This window comes from Prionailurus viverrinus, chromosome D2 (genome assembly GCF_022837055.1).
Source record: "Prionailurus viverrinus isolate Anna chromosome D2, UM_Priviv_1.0, whole genome shotgun sequence".
Taxonomy (NCBI): domain Eukaryota; kingdom Metazoa; phylum Chordata; class Mammalia; order Carnivora; family Felidae; genus Prionailurus; species Prionailurus viverrinus.
This window is the reverse complement of record NC_062571.1, coordinates 29,054,370-29,075,772: the sequence shown is the minus strand read 5'-3', so window position 1 is coordinate 29,075,772 and position 21,403 is coordinate 29,054,370. Positions and strand designations below refer to the sequence as shown.

Here is a 21,403-nt window from a genome sequence, read left to right as displayed (position 1 = left end):
GTGAGGTATCAGCCACTCACCTTTCTAGCTGGATTCATCACCATTCCTGCTCAGGTTTCCTGTACTTGTCATGCCACCTGCATGGCCTGCATGCTCCTTGCTCTCTCACGTGTCAGGCCTTTGCACATGCTGTTTTCTTTGCTTATTGTTCTGTTCTGCACAAGGATAACTTCTACTCACTGTTTAAGAGTTACCTTTGATAAATTTTCTTCAATCCCCTCAAGCCAAGGGACTTCCCTCTATTATATGAATAATTCTGTAGCTCTCATATAAATTTATCTCGACCCCTTCTGATCTAGAAGTTCTTTATCTTTGTATTCTTAACAGCGCACTGTCTGATACATAGAAGGGCTCAACAGTATTTATTGAATGAATGGTTGAATTAATTAACTGATAGCTTGGAGTTCTCCATTTTTTATACTTTGTGATCTTTAAAATCCCTAAATATATTTTGTTCTCTTGCCAGGGTTAAAACTCATATGTTGCCTCTCTACCCACTTGCACAGACTTGTAAGGTCTTTTTTAATCCCATCTGTGTGTTTCTGCATCAGCTGGAAGCATTTAATGTCTCCTAAACTTGGAAATCTCATGTGAGCTTTTTCTTCTGGAGCATTTAAAAAAAGATATTAAAAAAGTATCAATTCCTAGGAAGATGAATTCTTTATATTTCTCTGTCCAGAGAAATCCCTAATTGACCCTACCATTTAATTCCTATTTTGACCTGATTTAAAATTTTAGGATAAATGAACAGCTTAATGAACCTCTGAACCCATGATGTCATCAGTTAACACAAAACAACCACAATCACCACCAGAACTTTTCATTTAGAAGGATGGCATTCATTAGTCCTCCTTTTATCTGTGTGCCTGTTGATTATATTAAATTTATCCTTTGGGATGTCCTTTAGGAGAAATGATCTTGCCTTCTCAATTTCCTTTACTTAAACTCTGTAATGTGCCTTTCTTAGCTCCACCTGCTCCCATAATATAATATTTTTGTTATGTTCACTGAACCTGTCCTTTCTCACAGATTTATTGGCTTGGTATTTGGGGTATCAGTGCTCATTAAGGACTCGGTAATTAATTGCCTTGGGCATAGTTAACAAAGCATAGGCTCAAAATCCAAAATATATTAGAGTTTTTTAAATTCCAAAGTTCCTATAGCATTAAAGTTACCACAGTTAATAGTGAGCTATACATAGCCATCATCAGAGTAAAAGAAATAATATTGCGAACTTTATCTTTCTTTGTAATAATGTATGTTCACCTTTCAGAAACTACCCGCACATCGATCTTGCCATTCTAAATAGAGAAGTATAATGCATAGGTCACTTCAGAGGGAATTATGTAGTTAGTTTTAATTATACTCTAATATGCAGAGGATTTTCTTCAGCTCCTGCTGAATGTTTATACTTTTTATTGTTAATACCTCTGAAGAGTGTGCATTCTATCTAAACAGTAAATTACTTATCCTCCAGGTCACACTGAAATAAATGTAAGTAGTGTTATTAAATTGTGGGAAATATGAAAATCATTCACAGCATCGCAGGATAAAAACAGTACCCCAGGTTTAATAAGTTTTATTGAGAAGATTATTTTTGGAATATTTTCAAAAGAATAATTCTGTACTCATTTCATAATTTTCTACTGCTATTCAACTCTATTCCATTTTTCTTTAAAAAAAAAACTACATTCCATTTCTGATGTGCTAGTTACTCAATCACATAAGAGGGTTGGCAGAAGTATCATTACTCGATTTTTACAGATGGAAAACAGATACTGAAAAAGTAGAAGACTTACCCAGATCACAGTGCTAATGACAGAGCTGGAACTAGAACCTACACCGGAAATACAAGGGAGAAATCATAGCAAGCCGAGAAAACTACACAGTGTCTTGTGTTGGGTAATTAGTGAGTATGAACAGTGAGTTAGTTGACAGCTACTTCTAACTGTCCTCCCTACATCTTGTAAAGAAGTTAATCTCCCCTAAAGCCTTCATGAAGTCACAGACAGCCTTTATTTTCAGAAAGGAAGGAACTACAAATATAGTAGCACAGCCATTTATTAACCTCAGGCAACATTATCCTGAGGTAGCAGAGTCTTGTGAAAAAAGCATGGGATTTGCAATCAGAAGACTTTGGTTTGGATCTCAGTTGTTTTACACTTAATCTCTTTACCCTAAATACCTATTTTGTTAAAATGGGGTTAATAACACCAGCCTTACTGCCTCAAAGAGTGTTGTGATGATCAATAAGATACTATCTAGAAGTACTTTATAAACTGTGCCATTATATAAATCCTCGTCCTTGTATAGTAACGAATAACGGAAATCCTTCCAGTGTAGGAAAGAGTATGACATAGTTGTTAGGGTCATGGCTTAGCAGTCACGCTGCCTTGGGTTACAATACAAGAAAAGCCACATTCTAGCTCTGTAACTTGGCTCAGGAACTTAGTCTTTCTTGGTCTTCTTACCTTTGAAATGGGAGATAATATCTATCATGAGGTTTTATAAAGATTATATAAGTTATTGTATATGGAATGCATAAGCTATTGTTAAGGTCTCTTGAATTAATTTTCTTTAAAAATTTTTTTAATGTTTTTCTTTGAGAGAGAGACAGAGAGAGAGAGAGAGAGAGAGAGAGAGAGAGAGACAGCACAAGCGTGAACAAGGAAAGGCAGAGAGAGGGAGACAGAATCTGAAGCAGGCTCAAGGCTCCAAGCTGTCAGCACAGAGCCCAAAGCGGGGCTTGAAGTCAAGATCGAACTCGAGGGGCTTGATCACGAGGTCATGACCTGAGCTGAAGTTGGATACTTAACCAACTGAGCCACCCAGGCGCCCCTGATTTAGTTTTCTTTAAAATGAACGTTTTTGTTTTTCCATTCACTTTATTAATGAATGATAGAGCAAACAAAATATTATTTGATGAATACAACATACATATACTTAACTTTCATATTAAGGTCAGTTAAGGCTGAGAGAAAAGCTGGCCCCGGAAGAGAAGAGGAAGGCAGGGCAACTACTAGTCCCAAGTTAAGAGCCATAAGCTCCCTAGTTCAGAATACAGACTTTGTGTTCAAATCCCAATCCTGTCATTTATCCCTAATAACTTCTTGTCCCCTACCTGTAATGGTGAGAGTGACCAACATATATTGAGACTTACTAGGTGCTGGGTCTTTATTCTAAGCACGTTATTTTTTATTTAGTTTTTAAAGTTTATTTTTTTAATTTAAATTTTAGTTAACATACATGCAGTATTGGTTTCAGGAGTAGAATTCAGTGATTCGTCACTTACATACAACACCCAGTGCTCATCACAAGTGCCCTCCTGACTACCCATCTCCAGTCTAGCCCATCTCCCACCCATCTCCCTCCATCAACCCTCAGTTTTTCTCTATAGTTAAGAGCCTCTTGTGGTTTGTTTTCCTCTCTTCTCTTTTTCCCCTTGCCTTTCCCTATTTTCACCTGTTTTGTTTCTTAAATTCCACATATTAGTGAAATCATATGGTATTAGTCATTCTCTGATTGATTTATTTCCTTAGCATAATACAATCTAGCTCCATCTATGTCATTGCAAATGGAAAGATTTCATTCTTTTTGATGGCTGAGTAGTTGATGAACATTTGGGCTCTTTCCATAGTTTGGCTATTGTTGATAATGCTGCTATATATAAACATGGCATACAAAAATGAACTTTTAGTTTATATTAATGATTTTAGATTTCCAGAAAAGTTGTAAAGATAGTACAGAGAATTATCCTCTGCCTTTCTCCTGGTTTCCTCTGTTGTTAGTATCTTACATTTGCCACTTATGAGCAAACAAACATTGATGCATTACTGTTACCTAAACTACAGGTTTTATTTGAACTTCACAAATTTTTCCATGAATGTCTTCTTTCTGTTCCAGGATCCAATCTAGGGTATCATATTGCATTTAGTTGTCATGCATGTCTTCCCTGTATCCTTTGGTCTGTGACAGTTTATCAGTACCATCCTTTTTCATGACCTTAACAGTCTTGAGGAATATTGCCCAGGTACCATATAGGACGTTCCCCAATCTGGTTTTCTTTATTGTTTTTCTCATCATTAGGCTGGAGTTGTGGACTTTGGGAGAGAATACCAGTGAGGTGAAGTGCTATTCTTGTCACAATATGTCAATGGGTACATGATACTCATGTGATATTACTGATGATGTTAACCTTTATCACTTGGCTAATGTAGTGTTTGCCAGGTTTTTTCATGGTATTTTGACTAGTTTTGATCAGCTATCACTTATATTTGACTTTCTTTTCCCTGTCTTCCCACTGTTTGGAATGCTTTTCATTTATATTTACTTCAAATGTCATTTTCAGAAATATCTTCTCTGACCACTCAAGCTAAAGAAGTCTGTATGACATTTCACTTTGTATTTTCTTCATCGCATTTATCATTGCCTGAAATTGTCTTGCACAATTGTTTACCTTGTTTATTGTTTGTTGATTGTCTCCCACCCCCTCAAACATGAACATAAGCTTCAGGAGAACAAGATCCTTGTAGGACTATTCACCTCTGTACACTTGACATCTAGCACAAGGGCTAGCATATAATAAGTGCTCAGTAACTATTTTTTGAATAAATGTCAAAGAAAAAAGATCAAGGATTAAATTATTTATAAGTATTTCTGAAAAAGAATGAAAAATAGCTGAATGGTAGGAGGTTCAATTTAATATTCTTAACTGAATCAGTTTAGTTTTAATGAAAAGGTTAAATGCAATCATAAGCATCTATGGAAATAGGTAATCAACATCCTTGTAATTCAGGCTCTCTTATAATGCACTTAATAATGTGAATGCCAGAGTATTTTTCTGACTTATAAGCAAGATATGACTGACAAATGTAAGATCTGCTTAGTTATTATACATCTGCACCATTTGTGACCTTTATTTGCAAATTGGCTCAGTTTTCCTATTGTAGAATTTTTAACAGAATCTGAAGGAGTGTAGAAATAATTGATGCCCTGGATTTTAACTTATACCTGACTTCTTAGCATCTATTATCTTTTCATTTATATTGACAGATAAATGGAACATTTTTATATAAATCTTTCTTTTATAACCCATTTTAAAGAAACTTTGTATGTGTTTCTTTAGGACTTAAAATCTCCAAATCAGAGGGATGAAATCGCAGGGGCCCGGGCCTCTCTGAAGGAAAACTCCCCGCTCTTGCATTCAATTTGTTCAGCTTGTTTGGAACATTCTGATGTTGCTTCCCTTAAAGCCAGCAAGGACACAGTTTGTGAAGAAATTCACAATGCCCTCAATGTAATTTCAAATGCTTCACAAGGCATCCAGAATACGATTGCCCCACCGGAATCTAAGGCAGCCACCCTGGGAAGTGCCCTTGATGAGCTTGAGGTAAGTGGAGAGAAAGGTAAAATGTGATTTGATGTACCCCAAGATGAAAATAAACACGGGTTTTCAGACCTGTGTTGGAGTTTAGACTATGAGTAAATAAAAATCCAGTTACTTAATCAGTCTCTATCATTGCCTTGTATCTTCCAATGAATTGATTGGCAGGAAAATATTCTATCTTTAGACTTCTGATTCCTTTATATTACTTCCAAGGAAGTCAATGAATTTAAAGTGAGATTGTTGATTATATTGAAATGATGATTTTAGTTTACATGGATCAATTTATGAAATGTAGGATTTACTCATTCCACAAATACTTATTACTGGCACTTTCTTTGTGCTTGGGATATAATAGAGCACTCCCCTCATGAAGCTTACGTTTTAACAGAGAAATATAGGCAAAAAAACCAAAAACAATGAACACTGTGGATAAGTAAATACAATGTTACATTGAGAAAGTGAGATGACTTGAAGGCTTGAAGGAGATTAGATAATTCGGCAGATGGATATCTAAAACTAATGTTTAAAAGCATATATATCCCCATTGTTTAAGGACAGCACAGACATCAGGGTGCCTAAGTGGAAAGTAAGGGGATGAGTCAGAGCTGAACTGAGAAGATCCAATGGGGCCAGGTTATAGAGAACTGTGTGGGTTGTTGGGGGTTCTGGCTTTTACTTCAAGTTAAATGGGAGCCATTGTAAGGTTTTAAGCAGAGGTCTGACACTGGAATCTAAGAAGGACTACACTGGCTACCTGAAGAACATAGACTGAAGGGGGAACCAAAGAAGAAGCTGAAAAACCAGGCAGAAAACTATTATAGAAATACGGGTTCCATCCTTATGTTTACATACACCAACTCATTCCACCTCACAGTTTAGTTTGGACCAAGGTGGCCTCAGTGATTATTAAAGCTAAATTTTGTAAATGAAGCCAACTAGATTTGACAGAACTAGTGTGGGATGTGAGAGAAAGGGAGGAGCTATGGCTGATCTTTCAGGCTGGATCTTCCCAATGCACACACTGAACAGAGTTTGGGATACAGGTGTTGTTAGGAATTAACATGTGTGAAGGGAAGAGGGAGGGAGCAAATTGAGCAGAGGAAGAATTCTACCTGTGGGCCAGACCCACAAAGTGTAGACCAATCAGTAGAGAGCTCGAGAGGAAGGGTTACCCTTTAGTGTACCTTCTCAGGCAGACATAGCCAGACTTTTTTCTTTTCTTTTTTTTTTTTTTTTTTTTGCCTCCGTCAGGCGATAGATGCAGGTCACCCTGCCTTGGGAAGGGTATGACGTCCAGGCAGAGGGAAGAGGGGGCAGGCCCCTGCATCTGAGGCAAACCCTGTGTGAACTGACAGCTGGGGGCCATCTGCTGGCCTTACTCCCAACAGCCCACAACTCAGCAATAAGTCGTACACAGAAGAGAGATGTGAACAGTACACCTCTCTGTCTACCACAAATAATCTTAAAGTTTTGTGTTTTTGTTTTTCGTTTTTTTGTTTTTTTGTTTTTCTTCTTTAGCAGCTTGATAGATGAAGTTTTCATCAACCATGATGAGGAACACTGGGTGAAGCCAGTTTTGAGAGGAAGATCAGAAACTCAGTTTTCAACAGGTTTAGCTTGAGATATTTATCAGACATTTGAGTGTGATGTCAAAGATCATTAACTATGCAAGTCAGACACACAGTTGCTTGATGAGAAGCAACATAGTGTAGTGCCTAAAAATAACAGTTTTAGAACCCAAATGCCAGGGCCTCTCTCTCAGCTGTGGACTTGTTGCCCATGTGACCTTAGGAAAGATACTTAAAAAATTTTTTTTTTAATGTTTATTTTTGAGAGAGAGAGAGAGAGAGGGAGAGAGAGAGGCAGACTGAAAATGGGGGAGGGGCAGAGAGAGAGGGAGACAGAGTCAGAAGCAGGCTCCAGGCTCTGAGCTGTCAGCACAGAGCCGGACTTGGGGCTCCTACCCACAATCTGTGAGGTCATGACCTGAGCCAAAGTAGGATGCTTAACTGACTGAGCCACCCAAGCGTTCCATGAACTTTGGAAAGTTACTTAATTCTCAGTTTTCTCATCTCTAAAGTGGATTAACAATAGGGCCTACATCGTAGTTTTGTCAGAATCAGTGAATCAACAATACATGTAAAATGCTTAGAGGAGTGACAGGTACATTATAAGTGCTCGCTAAATATTAGCTCTCATTATCATTAGTGGAGATGACTATTTGAAGGCAAAATTTTCCACAATGAAATCAATGCAATTAAAATTACTAAAGTCTTACTGGTAATTTAAAATATAAACTAAATACATATAATTCCTATTATTGTTCTTAACATTATTTCTTTCATGACAAACTTATGAAAATATAATTTATTTAAATTTAGAGTAACCTTTATTCTTTTCCTTTAGTTACTTGTCTTTAAACAGATGTCTTCATTTCTAATCTGACATTATTAAATTCCTCATTATTGACATCCATGCAAAAATTTATTATTAAGTTCATAATAATTAGCATCTATGTGAAAATTCTAGAAACTAAGTAAAATAGAAAATTAGTGGTGACTCTTTAACAGTACCCATCATCTAATTGCTTTCCATCTAATTGTTAATAAACTTGTCTATTAGATGCATGTGTTCTCTTCATAGTAAGATTGAAAACTCCTTGTTTTCAAGGGAAAGATTGTCTTTCTTACTAATTTTATACCAGTGATGCTGGCAGAATGTTAGGTCCCCCATACATTAATATGTAACATTACTTCATAGCTAAACAGTTAACATAAATGTATTACTTAATTATTACAGTGTCACTATAAGATAAATCCTTAATTTTTGTTTTACAGAAAATAAAACTGAGACTTAAGGAAGTTATATAACTTGCTCAAATCAGAAGGCTAGTGAGTGGTAGTGTCTAGAATGTGATCTAGTCGTTCTGATTCCAGAAGGTATTCAAGTTCCGTGCTGTATTGAATTCTCACAGATACAACTTAACATGCTTAATTTATGCTAAGATTCTTAATCTGTACGAACCATCAGAGAAATTATAAATGTAACCAAGTCTAAAAGATGGAATTCTTTTTTAGTGAAAAGGACTTTGTGCCTGAGTAATTTAAATAGAACTACTCTGTATTTGGAGCGTAGCTGGTATGGTGACCTAAAGTGGACTGATAGGACTGTATATCATATTTTTCACAGAACTAAAAACAGAATTATGTCAGGGGATAAGATATCCAGTTTATCCTGGATACTTATTCTATATTCTTAGGATTATAGAAGAAGATGGAATATTTCCAAATTGTTCTTTCTTTTGTGACTTCTCCTTTTTCTATTTAGTTGAAAGTGTGAAAGTGGCTGCTACAGATAATATATGGCAATAATTAGAAGGAGAAAGTGTGTGTGTGTGGGGGGGGTGTGTAACTTTGATGGCAGTGGGAATAGGTATAGTGATGGAGTCTTCCCTTTCTCAAGATGAGTGGCTGACTCATTTCTGAATGAGGCAGGAGAAAGATATTTCCCAGAAATCCTAATGCTGTCTTAACAACCTTTGAAATCAGTCCCAGTTACAGCTAGGGATGTACAAACCAGTACAAAATGCCTGAATTTGCATATATCTATATCTATATCTATATCTATCTATATCTATATCTATATCTATCTATCTATATTATATATCTGTTACAAATAGCTGCAGAGTCTCTCTGAACCAGAATTTATTGAGCATTTAGCTTTCTAAAATGGTTTTTTGTAAATTAAATGGTTGCATTTTTCTTCATTTACACGAAACTGTATTGGTAAAGGATCCAAAATAACCTTTGCTCTATCTTGCTTCTGCAAATATAATACTATGAAATAAACTGATGTAGTAAATACTCTGTTGGGAGTAAGTCTCATTAAATGTTTATAGTGTGGAAATGTATCAGAGTGCTTATTCAACAACTACGATGCTGAAGCTTTGTTAAATCTTTCATTCTGGTTCATGGCTGGTTGTGGATATTAAACCTGAGATTTGTTGCTAGAGGAGAAAATAGAAGTTGAATTAGAACACTGTACAGGCTAAACTGATTAATATATTGGAGAGCCTGATGTTAATTATAAGACCGTTCTTTTTGCATTTGTGACTGAATAGGAGTTGAAAAGTGTCAAATTATAGATTGACAGAATTTTAAAAATACCTTTAAACAATAAACTTTGCCAGTGAAAATTGCTTTTCAACTCCAAGTCCATTAAGACATATTTTCTCTTTTTAAAAATTAAAAAAAATTAAGTAAAAAACTTTTTAATATATATTTTTAAGCTTATTTATTTCTTTTGAGAGAGAGAAAGAGCACAAGTGGGGTCAGGGCAGAGAGAGATGGAGAGAGAATTCTAAGTATAATCTGTGCTATTAGCAAATAGTCCCACGTGGGGCTTGAACTCACAAACCGTGAGATCATGACCTGAGCAGGTATCAAGAGTCAGACCCTTAACCAACTGAGCCACTCAGGTGCCCCAAGACATATTTTCTCTTACGCAGTGGGAAAAAGTGGTGGTTGTAATCATGGCTGTAAGAATTATCCAGAACTTCTTGTGTTAAAGATGATAATAACAAAAGAGTTTTGTAGTATTTTATCAAACAACTGTCATATTTATTTTCTTATTTTTAATATATTCACTCCTATATCATCATTAATATATTTCTTTATTCACTGTTGTATTCCCAACACCTAGAACAATGTCCTATACATAGTAAGTGCTAAGTGAATATCACTGAACTGAAAGTAGGAAGGAAGAAAGGAGGGAAGGAAGGAAAGAAAGCATATAGGAATGCTGTATGTCATTTTGTGATTTGCAGGAAAGAACATGTTTTCCTTACTCCTTTTTTTTCCTCTTCTTTCTCCAAATGATAGCATATGTACTTGGAGTATGTTGCTGTACTTAATTTTTAACTGGGCCATGGATTTAGTGAGGGTAACTACCAGAAATATATCTAAGTGATATGCTGCTTAGATTTTTTTTCTGTGATAAGAGAAAAAGTTATCTACTTTTAGTAGCTATTTAGGCTAATATCTAGCTTTAGTTTAGGTTCCCTGCCACTGCCAAGATAGGCTGCCTTTTACCAAGAGTAATTAATTTTGAAGAATATGTTTACCTTAGGGAGAAAACAGCCTCTGGCAATCAGATTAGCATTTAGGAACTAAAGAAAAATGGGCATCACTGGTGTCTAGAAGCCCTTTGATATGATTTTATTTTATTTTTTTTAAGTTTAGTTTCTAGAAATATAAACTGAAAGAACTAAAAGTGATAAATAAAATATTTTTAAATACATGGGTAATCTGATAGGTAAATTGGGGAAATTCATTGAGGCACGCCAGATACAAAAAGCAGACATCCAGACTAGCAAACCAGCAATAGCACTGTGCTGATACTGAGGATTTCTTTTCCATTATGGCCTGTAGCTTGGATTTTGAAAGACCATGAACTGAGGACAAAAGACAAAGCCTTTATCTTGCCATCTGGAAAGTCACATGTCCCTTGAGTGAAGCGGAGAATCCTTAAATTTCACTACCTTTTTGGATGAATAAGAAAAACATGAGCTCATACAGTAGGAGATAGTAGGAAAACGTGACTGGCTTAACTTTGACTCTGGGTAGCTCAGAAAAACTACTATAAAATACCTTGGAAAGTTTTTAACCATAAGTCTGTCCTTATCTGGATTTTGGGTCAGAATTCATATTGTCTGTATAACCTCTAAAACCCAAGCTGAAAATTTAATTTAAATTGTCCTGTCTTGGCAATACCTCCACGTACTTGCCAGAAGTAAACTCAAGTTCTCTGTGTACTTTATACATAGTCCACAAAAAATTTTCATAAAGGTCTAAGGAAAGTGAATTGTCACAAGATACACAAATAAGCAAGACACATGAATGAGACTTTGCAGAAAGCAAACTGCAGAATTAGAACTTAAGACACTGCAGATATTGAAATTATGATAGTGAATATAAAGTAGTATACTTAATATACATTATTCACTCATTTATTTACTAAAGTATGAGGAGTATGGTGAGGGAACAAAAGACTGTCAAAATTGGCCAGGCAGAACTGTCTAAAATGAGAAACATAATCGTGAAAATTCAATGGTTAGGCAAGACAGGAGATTGGATAGAGAATTAATGATCTGGAAGATATATTTGAAGTTCTTTATAATGCACCATGGAGACACAAAAATAAAAATACTTTTTAAAAAGCAGTTAAGATACATGGAGGATGTGTGACAGTTTTAAAATATTCTAATATAAGATCCAGAAGAGAGAAAGTATAAAAATGATACTAAGAATTTCCTAGGATTGATGAAAGATACCAACCTTCATAGCTAAGAATCCCAATAATTCTCAAGAAACATGTATAAAAAGAAATTCACGTTTACACATACTGTAGTGAAGCCGAAGAACACCAAAAACAAAAAGAATATTTTTTAAAAAGGGAGACCTCTGTTCTCAGCAAGATGGCAGAATAGAAGGCTCCTGACTTTCCCTCTATCTGTGAACACACTGAATAAACAACTACACGTGTATCAGTTACCTCTGAGAGAAATCCAGAAACTAGTTGAGAGATTCCTGCACTTTGAACAGTTGAGAAAATACCCACATCAAGACAGGTAGGAAAAGCTGAGATATACTTTCACCATGAACTCCACCTCAAGCAGATTACCATATAAATGAGATGAAGCCTCCATTTCCCAGCTTCTCCTTGAAGAGCAAAGCTTTTGTTTTTAATTGTTGAAGTATATTTGACATACAATATCCTGTTAGTTTCAGGTGCACAACATATTGATTCTATACATTACTCAGTGCTCATCATGATAAGTGTTGTCACTGTCACCATACAATGTTACTACAGTATTATTGACTATATTCCCTATGCTGTACTTTTTATCTCTATGACTTATTGTTTTATAAATAGAAGTTTGTACCGCTTAGACCTCTTCATCTATTTTGCTCATCCCCTCACTCATCTCACCTCTGGCAACAACTAGTTCTCTGTATTTAAAATATGGGTTGTTTTGTTTTGCTTGTTTGTTTGCTTTTGTAGATTCCACATTACAGTGAAATCATGTGGCATTTATCTTTCCTGTTTGACTCATTTCACTTAGCTTAATACCCTCTAAGTCCATTTATGTTGTTGCAAATGGCAATATCTCATCCATTTTTATGGCTATGTACTATTTCATTGTAGATATATACCACTCCTTCTTCATCTGTTCATTTGTCGATGGACACTTGGGTTGCTTCCATATCTTAGCTATTATAAATAATGCTGCAATAAATATAGGGGTACATTTATATTTTTGGATTAGTGTTTTTATTTTTTGGGGGGTAAATACCCAGTAGTGAAATTACTGGACTGTATGGTAGCTATAATTTTAATTTTTTGAGGAAACTCCATATTGTTTTCCACAATGGTTGCATCAATTTATTTTTCTACCAACAGGGCATGGAGGACTCCTTTTTCTCTGTGTTCTTGCCAATAGTTTTTTTTTTTTTAACGTTTATTTATTTATTTTGAGAGAGAGAGAGAGAGCATGAGTGGGAAAGGGGCAGAGAGAGAAGGAGACAGGATCCCAAGCTAGCTCCATGCTGTCAGCACAGAGCTGGTCACAGGACTCGATCTCACAAACTGTGAGATCATGACCTAAGCCAAAATCAGGAGTTGGATGCTTAACTGACTGAGCCACCAAGGAACCCCAACACTTGCTGTTTATTATCTTTGTGATAGTAGCCCTTGTGACTGGTGTGAGGTAATACCTCATTATAGTTTTTATTTGCATTTCCCTGGTAATTAGGGATGTTGAGCACCTTTTCAAGTGTTCAGTTGGTCATCCCTATGTCTTCGTTGGAAAAATGTCTATTCAGGTCCTCTGCCTGTTTTTAATTGGATTTTTTTGGTATTGAGTTGTATAAGTTTTTCATATATTTTGGATGTTAGCCCCTTATCAGACATATCATTTGCAAATATGTTCTGCCATCCAGTAGGGTGCCTTTTTGTTTTGTTGATGGTTTACTTTGCTGTGAAAAAGCATTTTATTTTGGTGTAGTCCCAATAGTTGATATTTGCCTTTGTTTCCCTTGCCTGAGGAGACATATCCATAAATATGTTGTTAAGGGTGATGTCCAGGAGATTACTGCTTATGTTTTCTTTGAGAAGTTTTATGGTTTTAGTATCCCATTTAATTCTTTAATACATTTTGAGTTTGTGTATGGTATGAGAAAGTGGTCCAGTGTTATTCTTTTGCATGTAGCTGTTCAGTTTTGCCAGCGCCATTTATTGAAGGGATTTGTTTCTACCTCATTGTACATTCTTGCCTCCTTTGTCACATTAATTGGCCATATAGATTAGGATTCATTTCTGGGATCTTTATATCATTCTCATAGTCTATGTGTCTATTTTTGTGCCGGTACCATACTGTTTTTATTAGTGTAGCTCTAGTATATTTTTGACATTTGGGATTGTGATACCTCCAGCTTTGTTCTTTCTCAAGATTGCTTTGGTTATTTGAGGTCTTTTGCAGTTCTCTACAAATATTATTTGTTCTGGATCTGTGAAAGATGCTATTGGTGTTTTGATAGGGATTGCACTGAATCTGTAGATTGCTTGGGTAGCATATACATTTTAAAAATATTAATTCTTGCAATCCATGAACATGGAATATGTTTTCATTTTTTTTGTGTCATCTTCAGTTTCTTTCATTAATGTCATATAGTTTTCAGAGTATAGCTCTTTTTCACCTTGGTTAAATTTAGTCTTAGGTATTTTATTCTTTTTGGTGGATTTGTAAGTGGGATTGTTTTCTTAATTTCTTTTTCTGCTGCTTTGTTGTTAGTATGTAGAAATGCAACAGATTTATGTACATTACTTTTTTACCCTGTAACTTTACTAAATTCATAGTTTATTGATGGAGTCTTTAGAGTTTTCTATATATAGTATCATGTTATCTGAAATAATACCAGTTTTACTTCTTCCTTACCAATTTGGATGTCTTTTATTATTTCCTTTTTCTTATCTTATTTATGTGGTTAGGACTGCCAGTACTTTTTTTTTTTTTCAACTTTTTTTTTATTTATTTATTTTTGGGACAGAGAGAGACAGAGCATGAACGGGGGAGGGTCAGAGAGAGAGGGAGACACAGAATCGGAAACAGGCTCCAGGCTCTGAGCCATCAGCCCAGAGCCCTACGCGGGGCTCAAACCCACAGACCGCGAGATTGTGACCTGGCTGAAGTCGGACACTTAACCGACTGTGCCACCCAGGCGCCCCAGACTGCCAGTACTTTAATGGATACAAGTGGTGAGAGTGGTCATCCTTGTCTTTTTCCTGATCTTAAAGGAAGTTTTCACTTTTTTCCCATTGAGTGTGATATTAGTTGTGGGTTTTTCATTTATGGTCTCTATTATGTTGAGGTATGTTTCTTCTAAACCCACTGTGTTGACAATTTTTATCATGAATGGGTGTTGTATTTTGTCAGATGCTTTTTCTGTATCTATTGAAATGATCGTATGGTTTTTATCCTTCCTCTTGTTAATATTATGTATCACATTGATTGATTTGTAAATATTGAACCACCTTTGCATCCCTGGAATCAATCTCATGTGGTCCTGGTAAATGATCTTTTTAATGTGCTATTGAATCCAGTTTATTAATATCTTGTTGAGGATTTTTGCATCTATGTTTATCAAGGTTTTTTTTTTTTTTGTACTGTCTTTTTGTTTTTTGTAGTATCTTTTTTGTAGTTTTCTTTTTTCGTAGTATCTTTGTCTGGTTTTGGTGTCAAGATAAAGCTGGTTTTGTAGAATGAATTTAAAGTTTTTCTTCCTCTTCTCTATTTTGGAATAGTTTGAATAGAATAGGTATTGATTCTTATTTAAATATTTGATGGAGTTCACTTATGAAGGCATCTGGTCCTGAATATTTGTTTGTTAGGAGTCTTTTGATTACTGATTCAATTTCATTACTATTAATTGATCTGTTCAAGTTTCTATTTTCTCTATTTTGTTTTAGAAGATTGTATGTTTCAAGGAATGTATTCATTTCTTCTATGTGGTCCAATATGTTGGCATTTAATTTTTCATAATATTCTCTTATAATTCTTTGTAGATATGTAACATCAGTTGTTATTTCTCCTCCCTCATTTATAATTTTATTTGATTCCTCCCTCTTCTTGTTGAGTTTGACTAAAGGTTTATTTATTTTTCAAAGAAACAACTCTTGGTTTTATTGATCCTTTCTGTTGTTTTTGTAGTCCGTAGTCCACTTATTTCCATTCTAATCTTTATTATTTCCTTTCTTTTGCTAGCTTTGGGCTCTGTTATTCTTTTTTTAGTTCTTTAGAGGTAAAGTTAGTTTTTTTTATTTGAGATTTTGCTTGTTTCTAGGGTAAGCTTGTATCACTAAAATTCCCTGTTAGAACTGCTTTTGTTGTGTGCCAAAGGTTTTAGATCATTGTGTTTTACTTTCCATTTGTCTCCATGTATTTTTTGATTTCCTCTTTTATTTTTTCTCTGACCCATAGGTTATTTAGTAGCTACCATTGCTGTTTGGCCTCCAAATGTTTGTTTTTTCCTGCATTTTTTTCTTGCAAATGATTTCTTTTTTATTTTTAAAATAATTAACATACAGTTTAATATTAGTTTCAGGTGTACAATATAGCAATTGAACAGTTTCCATACACCTAATGCTCATCAACAGCAAGTGCCCTTTTTAAGTCCCATCACCTATTTAACCCATCCTCCCATCCACCTCCCCTCTGGTAACCATCAGTTTGTTTTTTTTTTTTTTTTTGTAGCTAAGAGTCTGTTTCTTTGTTTGCCTTTCTCTCTTTTTTCATTTTTTTTCTTTTGTTTCTTTTTTATTAAATGTTTACTTATTTACAAGAGAAAGAATGCACAAGTGGAAGGGGAAGAGAGAGAAAGAGAGAATCTCAAGCAGGCTCCGCATTCAGCACAGAGCTTGATATGGGGATTAATTCCTTGATTACTCTGCTGCTTCATTATTGGTGTATAGAAATGGAACTGATTTCTGTATGTTGATTTTATGTCTTGAAACTTTGCTGAATTCATGTATCAGTTTGAGGAGTTTTTTGTGGAGTCTTTCAGGTTTTCCATGTAGAGTATCATGTTGTATGTGACGAGTGAAAGTTGGACTTCTTTGCCAGTTTGGATATCATTTCTTTTTGCTGTCTGATTCTTGAGGCTAGGGCTTCCAGTACTATGTTGAACATCAGTGGTGAGCGTGGACTTCCCTGTTGTGTTCCTGACCCTAGGGGAAAGATCTCAGTTTTTCCCCGTTGAGGATGATATTATCTGTGAGTCTTTTGTATGTGGCCTTTATGATGTTGAGGTATGTTCCTTCTATCCCTCCTTTCTTGAGTGTTTTTATCAAGAAAGGATGCTCTGTATTTGTCAAATGCTTTTTCTGTCCATACGTACACCCTTACTTTTTGGGAGATTTTTGATTACTGTTTCAATTTCTTTACTGGTTATGGGTCTGTTCAAGTTTTTTATTTCTTCCTGTTTCAGTTTTGGTAATTTGTGTGTTCCTTGTAATTTATCCATTTCTTCCAAATTGCCCAATTTGTTGACATATAATTGCTCATAATATTCTCTTATTATTGTTTGTATTTCTTTGGTTTGGTTGTGATCTCTTTCATTCATGATTTCACCTATTTGGGTTTTTTTCTTTTTCTTTTTGATAAATCTGTCTATAGGTTTATCAATTTTGTTAATTCTTTCAAAGAGCCAGCTCCTAGTTTCATTGATCTGTTCTACTGTTTTTTTTTTAGATCATTGATTTCTTCTCTAATCTTTATTATTTCCCTTCTTCTGCTGTTTTGGGGCTTCATTTGCTGTGTTTTTTTCCAACTCCTTTAGGTATAAGTATAGGTTGTATATTTGAGACATTTTTTCCTTCTTTAGGAAGGCCTTGATTGCTATATACTTCCTTCTTATGACCGCCTTTACTGTGTCCCAAAGGTTTAGGACTGTCATGTTTTCATTTTTATTGGCTTCCCTGTACTTTGTTATTTCCTCTTTAATTTCCTGGCTAACTCATTCATTCTTTACTAGGATGTTCTTTAACCTCCAAGTATTTGTGGTCTTTCTAACTTTTTTTTTGTGGTTGATTTCAAGGTTCATAGTGTTGTGGTCTGGAAATATGCATGGTATGATCTTGATCTTTTTGAATTTATCAAGGCCTGATTTGTGAGCCAGTGTTTGATCTATTCAAGAGAATGTTTTATGTGCACTCCAGAAGAGTATGTATTCTCCTGCTTTAGGATGAAATGTTCTGAATATATCTATTAAGTCCATCCAGTCCACTGTGTCGTTCAAAGCTATTGTTTACATGTTGATTTTCTGCTTAGATGATCTGTCCATTGTTGTAAGTGGGTGTTAAAGTCCCTTACTAATGTGGTATTATTATCAATGAGTTTGTTTATGTTTGTGATTAATTGATTTATATATTTGTGCTTTCACGTTGGGGGCACAAATATTTACAATTGTTAGATCTTGGTGGCTAGAACCCTTAATTATGATACAGTGCTCTTCTTCATCTATTACAGTCTTTCCAATCTAGTTTGTCTGATATAAGTATGGCTCCTCTGGCTTTCTTTTGATATCCATTAGCATGATATGTAGTTCTCCATCCCCTCACTTTCAATCTGCAAGTGTCATTATGTCTAAAATTAATGTCTTGTAGGCAGCATACAGATGGATCTTGTTTTTTTTAATCCATTCTGATACCCTATGTCCATTGATTGGAGCATTACTCCATTTACATTCAGAGTGAATATTAAAAGATATGAATTTAGTGTCATTGTGTTGTCTGTAGAGTTGGTGTTTCTGGTGATGCTCTCTGGGTCTTTCTAGTCTTGGTTGTTTTTGGTTCTTTTTTGTTTTTTTTTTTTTGTTTTTATTTATTTATTTTTTTCTACAAAAAAGGGGAACTATCTCTCCTTCTTTTCTGAATGACAGCCTTGGCTGGTTAAAGGATTCTTGGCACATATTTTTCCCACTCAGCATGACAAATGTATCTTGCCACTCCTTTATGGGCTGCCCAGTTTCTGTGCACAGATCTACTATGAACCTCATCTATCTTCCCTTGTAGGTGAAGGCCTTTTTTTTCCCCTTGCTGCTTTCATGATTATTTCCCTGTCTGTGTGTTTTGTAAATTTGACTATGATATGCCTTTGAAAGTTGGTTTTTATTGAATCTGATAGGAGTTCTCTGTGCTTCCTGGATTTTGATGTCTGTGTCCTTCCCCAGATTAAGGACATTTTCAGCTATAATTTGCTCATGGAAAACTTCTGCCCCTTTTTCCTTTCTCTTCATCCTCTGGGACTCCTATAATATGAATGTTAGTCCTCTTTAATAAATTGTTGAGTTCTCTAAGTCTTGTATCATGATCTTGTGACTTTGTTTTCCTCTTTTTTTAGCTTCATTATTTTCCATAATTTTATCATTTATATCACTGATTTCCTGCTCTTTTTCATACATTGTTACCATCATGGCATCCATTTGAGATTGAATCTTGGTTATGGAATTTTAAATTTCTGCCAGACTAGATTTTGCTTCTTTCATCTCTGCAGAAAGGGTTTCTCTGGTGTATTCCATGTTTTTTTTTCAACTCCTGCTAATATTCTTAGTATTGTGATTTTAAAGTCTAGTTTAGACATTTTACTTTAAACTGTGTTGATTAAATCCCAGTCATCATTACTTCCTGTTCTTTCTTTTGGGGTGAATTCCTCCATCTTGTCATTTTAGAGGAAGAAAAAAATAATAAAATAAAATAAAAATAAAAACGGTTAAAAACAAAACAAAATCAAATAAAGGAATCTAGATTCTAGTTGTGTTTTGGTCCACTTGTTAAGAGAAGCTTGATAGAAAAGAGGAAAAAAAAATTAAAAAATAAGTTAAAATTTAAAAAGTTATAAAATAAAGAAAATAATATAGAATAAAACGTTGCTCTTTCTGTATCTAAGAAAGAAAATGAAAAGAAAAAAACACATAAACAAAAGCAGAAGAAAAAACAAACAAATGAACAAGCAAAGAAAAAGAAACCTAAATGAAGCTAGTTCAGTTTCCCCTAGAACTGAAACTTTGCAGCACACTATGGTTCATAGACTAAGCAGTTGGCAGGGATTTGTGCTGGTCTTCTGGGGGATGTGCTTGGAGAGCACATGTAAGTGGGGCTTGGTGTAAAGACTCCATTCTCCCCTTGGTGAGGCTGCTTAGCTCATTGGGGTCAATCAGTGCAGGTGGGCTAGAAAAAATTGCTTCACCTCACTCTCTAGTCTCCAGAGTGTCTAGTCTGCCACAGATGCAGCAACAATCTCCCCTACTTTGTCTCAGGCTTCCATCTGCTTTCCATCTTCTCTCTATCTGTGTCCAAGCTATCTGCCTGCTAGGTGGTACCTCTCTCCAGAGTTTTATCTCAGATTGGGTTGTGTTTCAAAACCTCACACTTCAGAGATGCCTACGGTTTGGACCCATAGTGATTCTCTAGGGGAGCATTTCACTGTGCTGAAGTTGGTACTGGCTTGTCTCAGAAAATTTTCGCATGACCGTGCAGTGGCAGAGGCTCAGAGTTTATGGTAAATTGCAACACACAGCAACACTGCCCTCAGCCTGTGTCTTTGCTCCTATATCAGTAAATGTGGCAGCTCTTTGGGGCCTCCTCGGACTTTTGCCCATGAAGAGGCCATATCACCTTTCTCAAATGCACTCCAAATGGGAACTGCTTCTCCTTGTGCCACATGTGCTGCCCACTCCTGGGGATTCACCTTGCTTCCTTTTCAGGTGCACCACCAGGCACTGAGTTCCAAAACTTCAGACTCTGTGCTCCACTGTTTATAGAAAACTGGTGGTATTGAAACCCTCTCCTTTTTTCCCCATCAATGGTTTTGGGGAACAGATTTCTTGTCCAATCCCCTGCAAGTGTTTTTACTCTTTCTTCTCTCCAGCTACTTTTGGGGGTGGGAGTGCTTTTCTTGTACAACCCCAATGCACTGTACTCTCTTTCCTTTCTCTTTCTCTCTCTGTCTTCTCTCCATGAAATGGCTTCCTACACTCATGGCACCATGGCTTTTCTCTCCCCCAGTTCACCTCTCTGTACTACATACTTGCCAAGATCTCTTACTCAAATTATGCAGATTGTTGCATTAATCCTCAGATCAGTTTCCTAGGTATTCAAAATTGTTTGAGGTTGATCTAGCTTTGTTTCAGGGATGAGACAAGCTCAGAGTCCCCATACTACTACTCCACCACCTTAACTCCTCCTAAACCAACTAAAGAAGTCTTAATAACTATAAGAAGATTGAAATCATATGAAGCATCTTTTACATCTTCAGTGGTATGAAACTAGAAATCATTAACAGCTGGAAAGTGGGGAAAATTCACAAATATGTGAAAACTTAACAATATACTTATGACCAACCATTGAGTAAAAAAGGAAATCAAAAGATTTAAAAATATCTTGTAACAAATGAAAATAAAGCTTATTAAAAATGATGGGATGCAGCAAAAGCTGTGCTAAGAGGGTAGCTTATAGTGATAAATGCCTACATTAAGAAAAAAGGTAAAGAAATAATGGATTTGTCTTTACACCTTAAGGAGCTAGGAAAAGAAGAGCCAAATATGCCCAAAATTAGCAGAAGAGAGGACATAACAAAGATCTGGGCATAAATAAATGAAACAGGAATCAGAAGAACTATAGAAAAAATTAGTGAAACTAAGAACTTTTATTAAAAGAGATAAATAATATAAATATATACAAGCATTCAGCTAGATTAAGGGAGAAAACTGAAATAAAATCATAAAGAGGAAACATTACAACTGATATCACATAAGTACTAAGAATTATAAGAAACAATGAGCGATTATATGTCAACAAATTAGATAACCTAGAAGAAAGGGATAAATTTTTAAAATCTTATAATCTGACAAGATTGAGTCAAGAAGAAACAAAATATGAATAGATTAATAACAAAGAACAAAG

At 35.4% G+C, this 21,403-nt stretch overlaps 1 protein-coding gene across 1 annotated transcript in view; it reads left to right on the top strand.

The window, feature by feature from the left end:
* Nucleotides 1-21,403, top strand: part of CTNNA3 (catenin alpha 3) — a 1,798,979-nt gene that overhangs the window by 490,427 nt on the left and 1,287,149 nt on the right. The window contains exon 7 of the mRNA XM_047826392.1: nucleotides 5,126-5,389. Within this exon, the coding sequence (XP_047682348.1) occupies nucleotides 5,126-5,389 (264 nt within the window). The remainder of the gene's footprint in view (nucleotides 1-5,125; nucleotides 5,390-21,403) is intronic.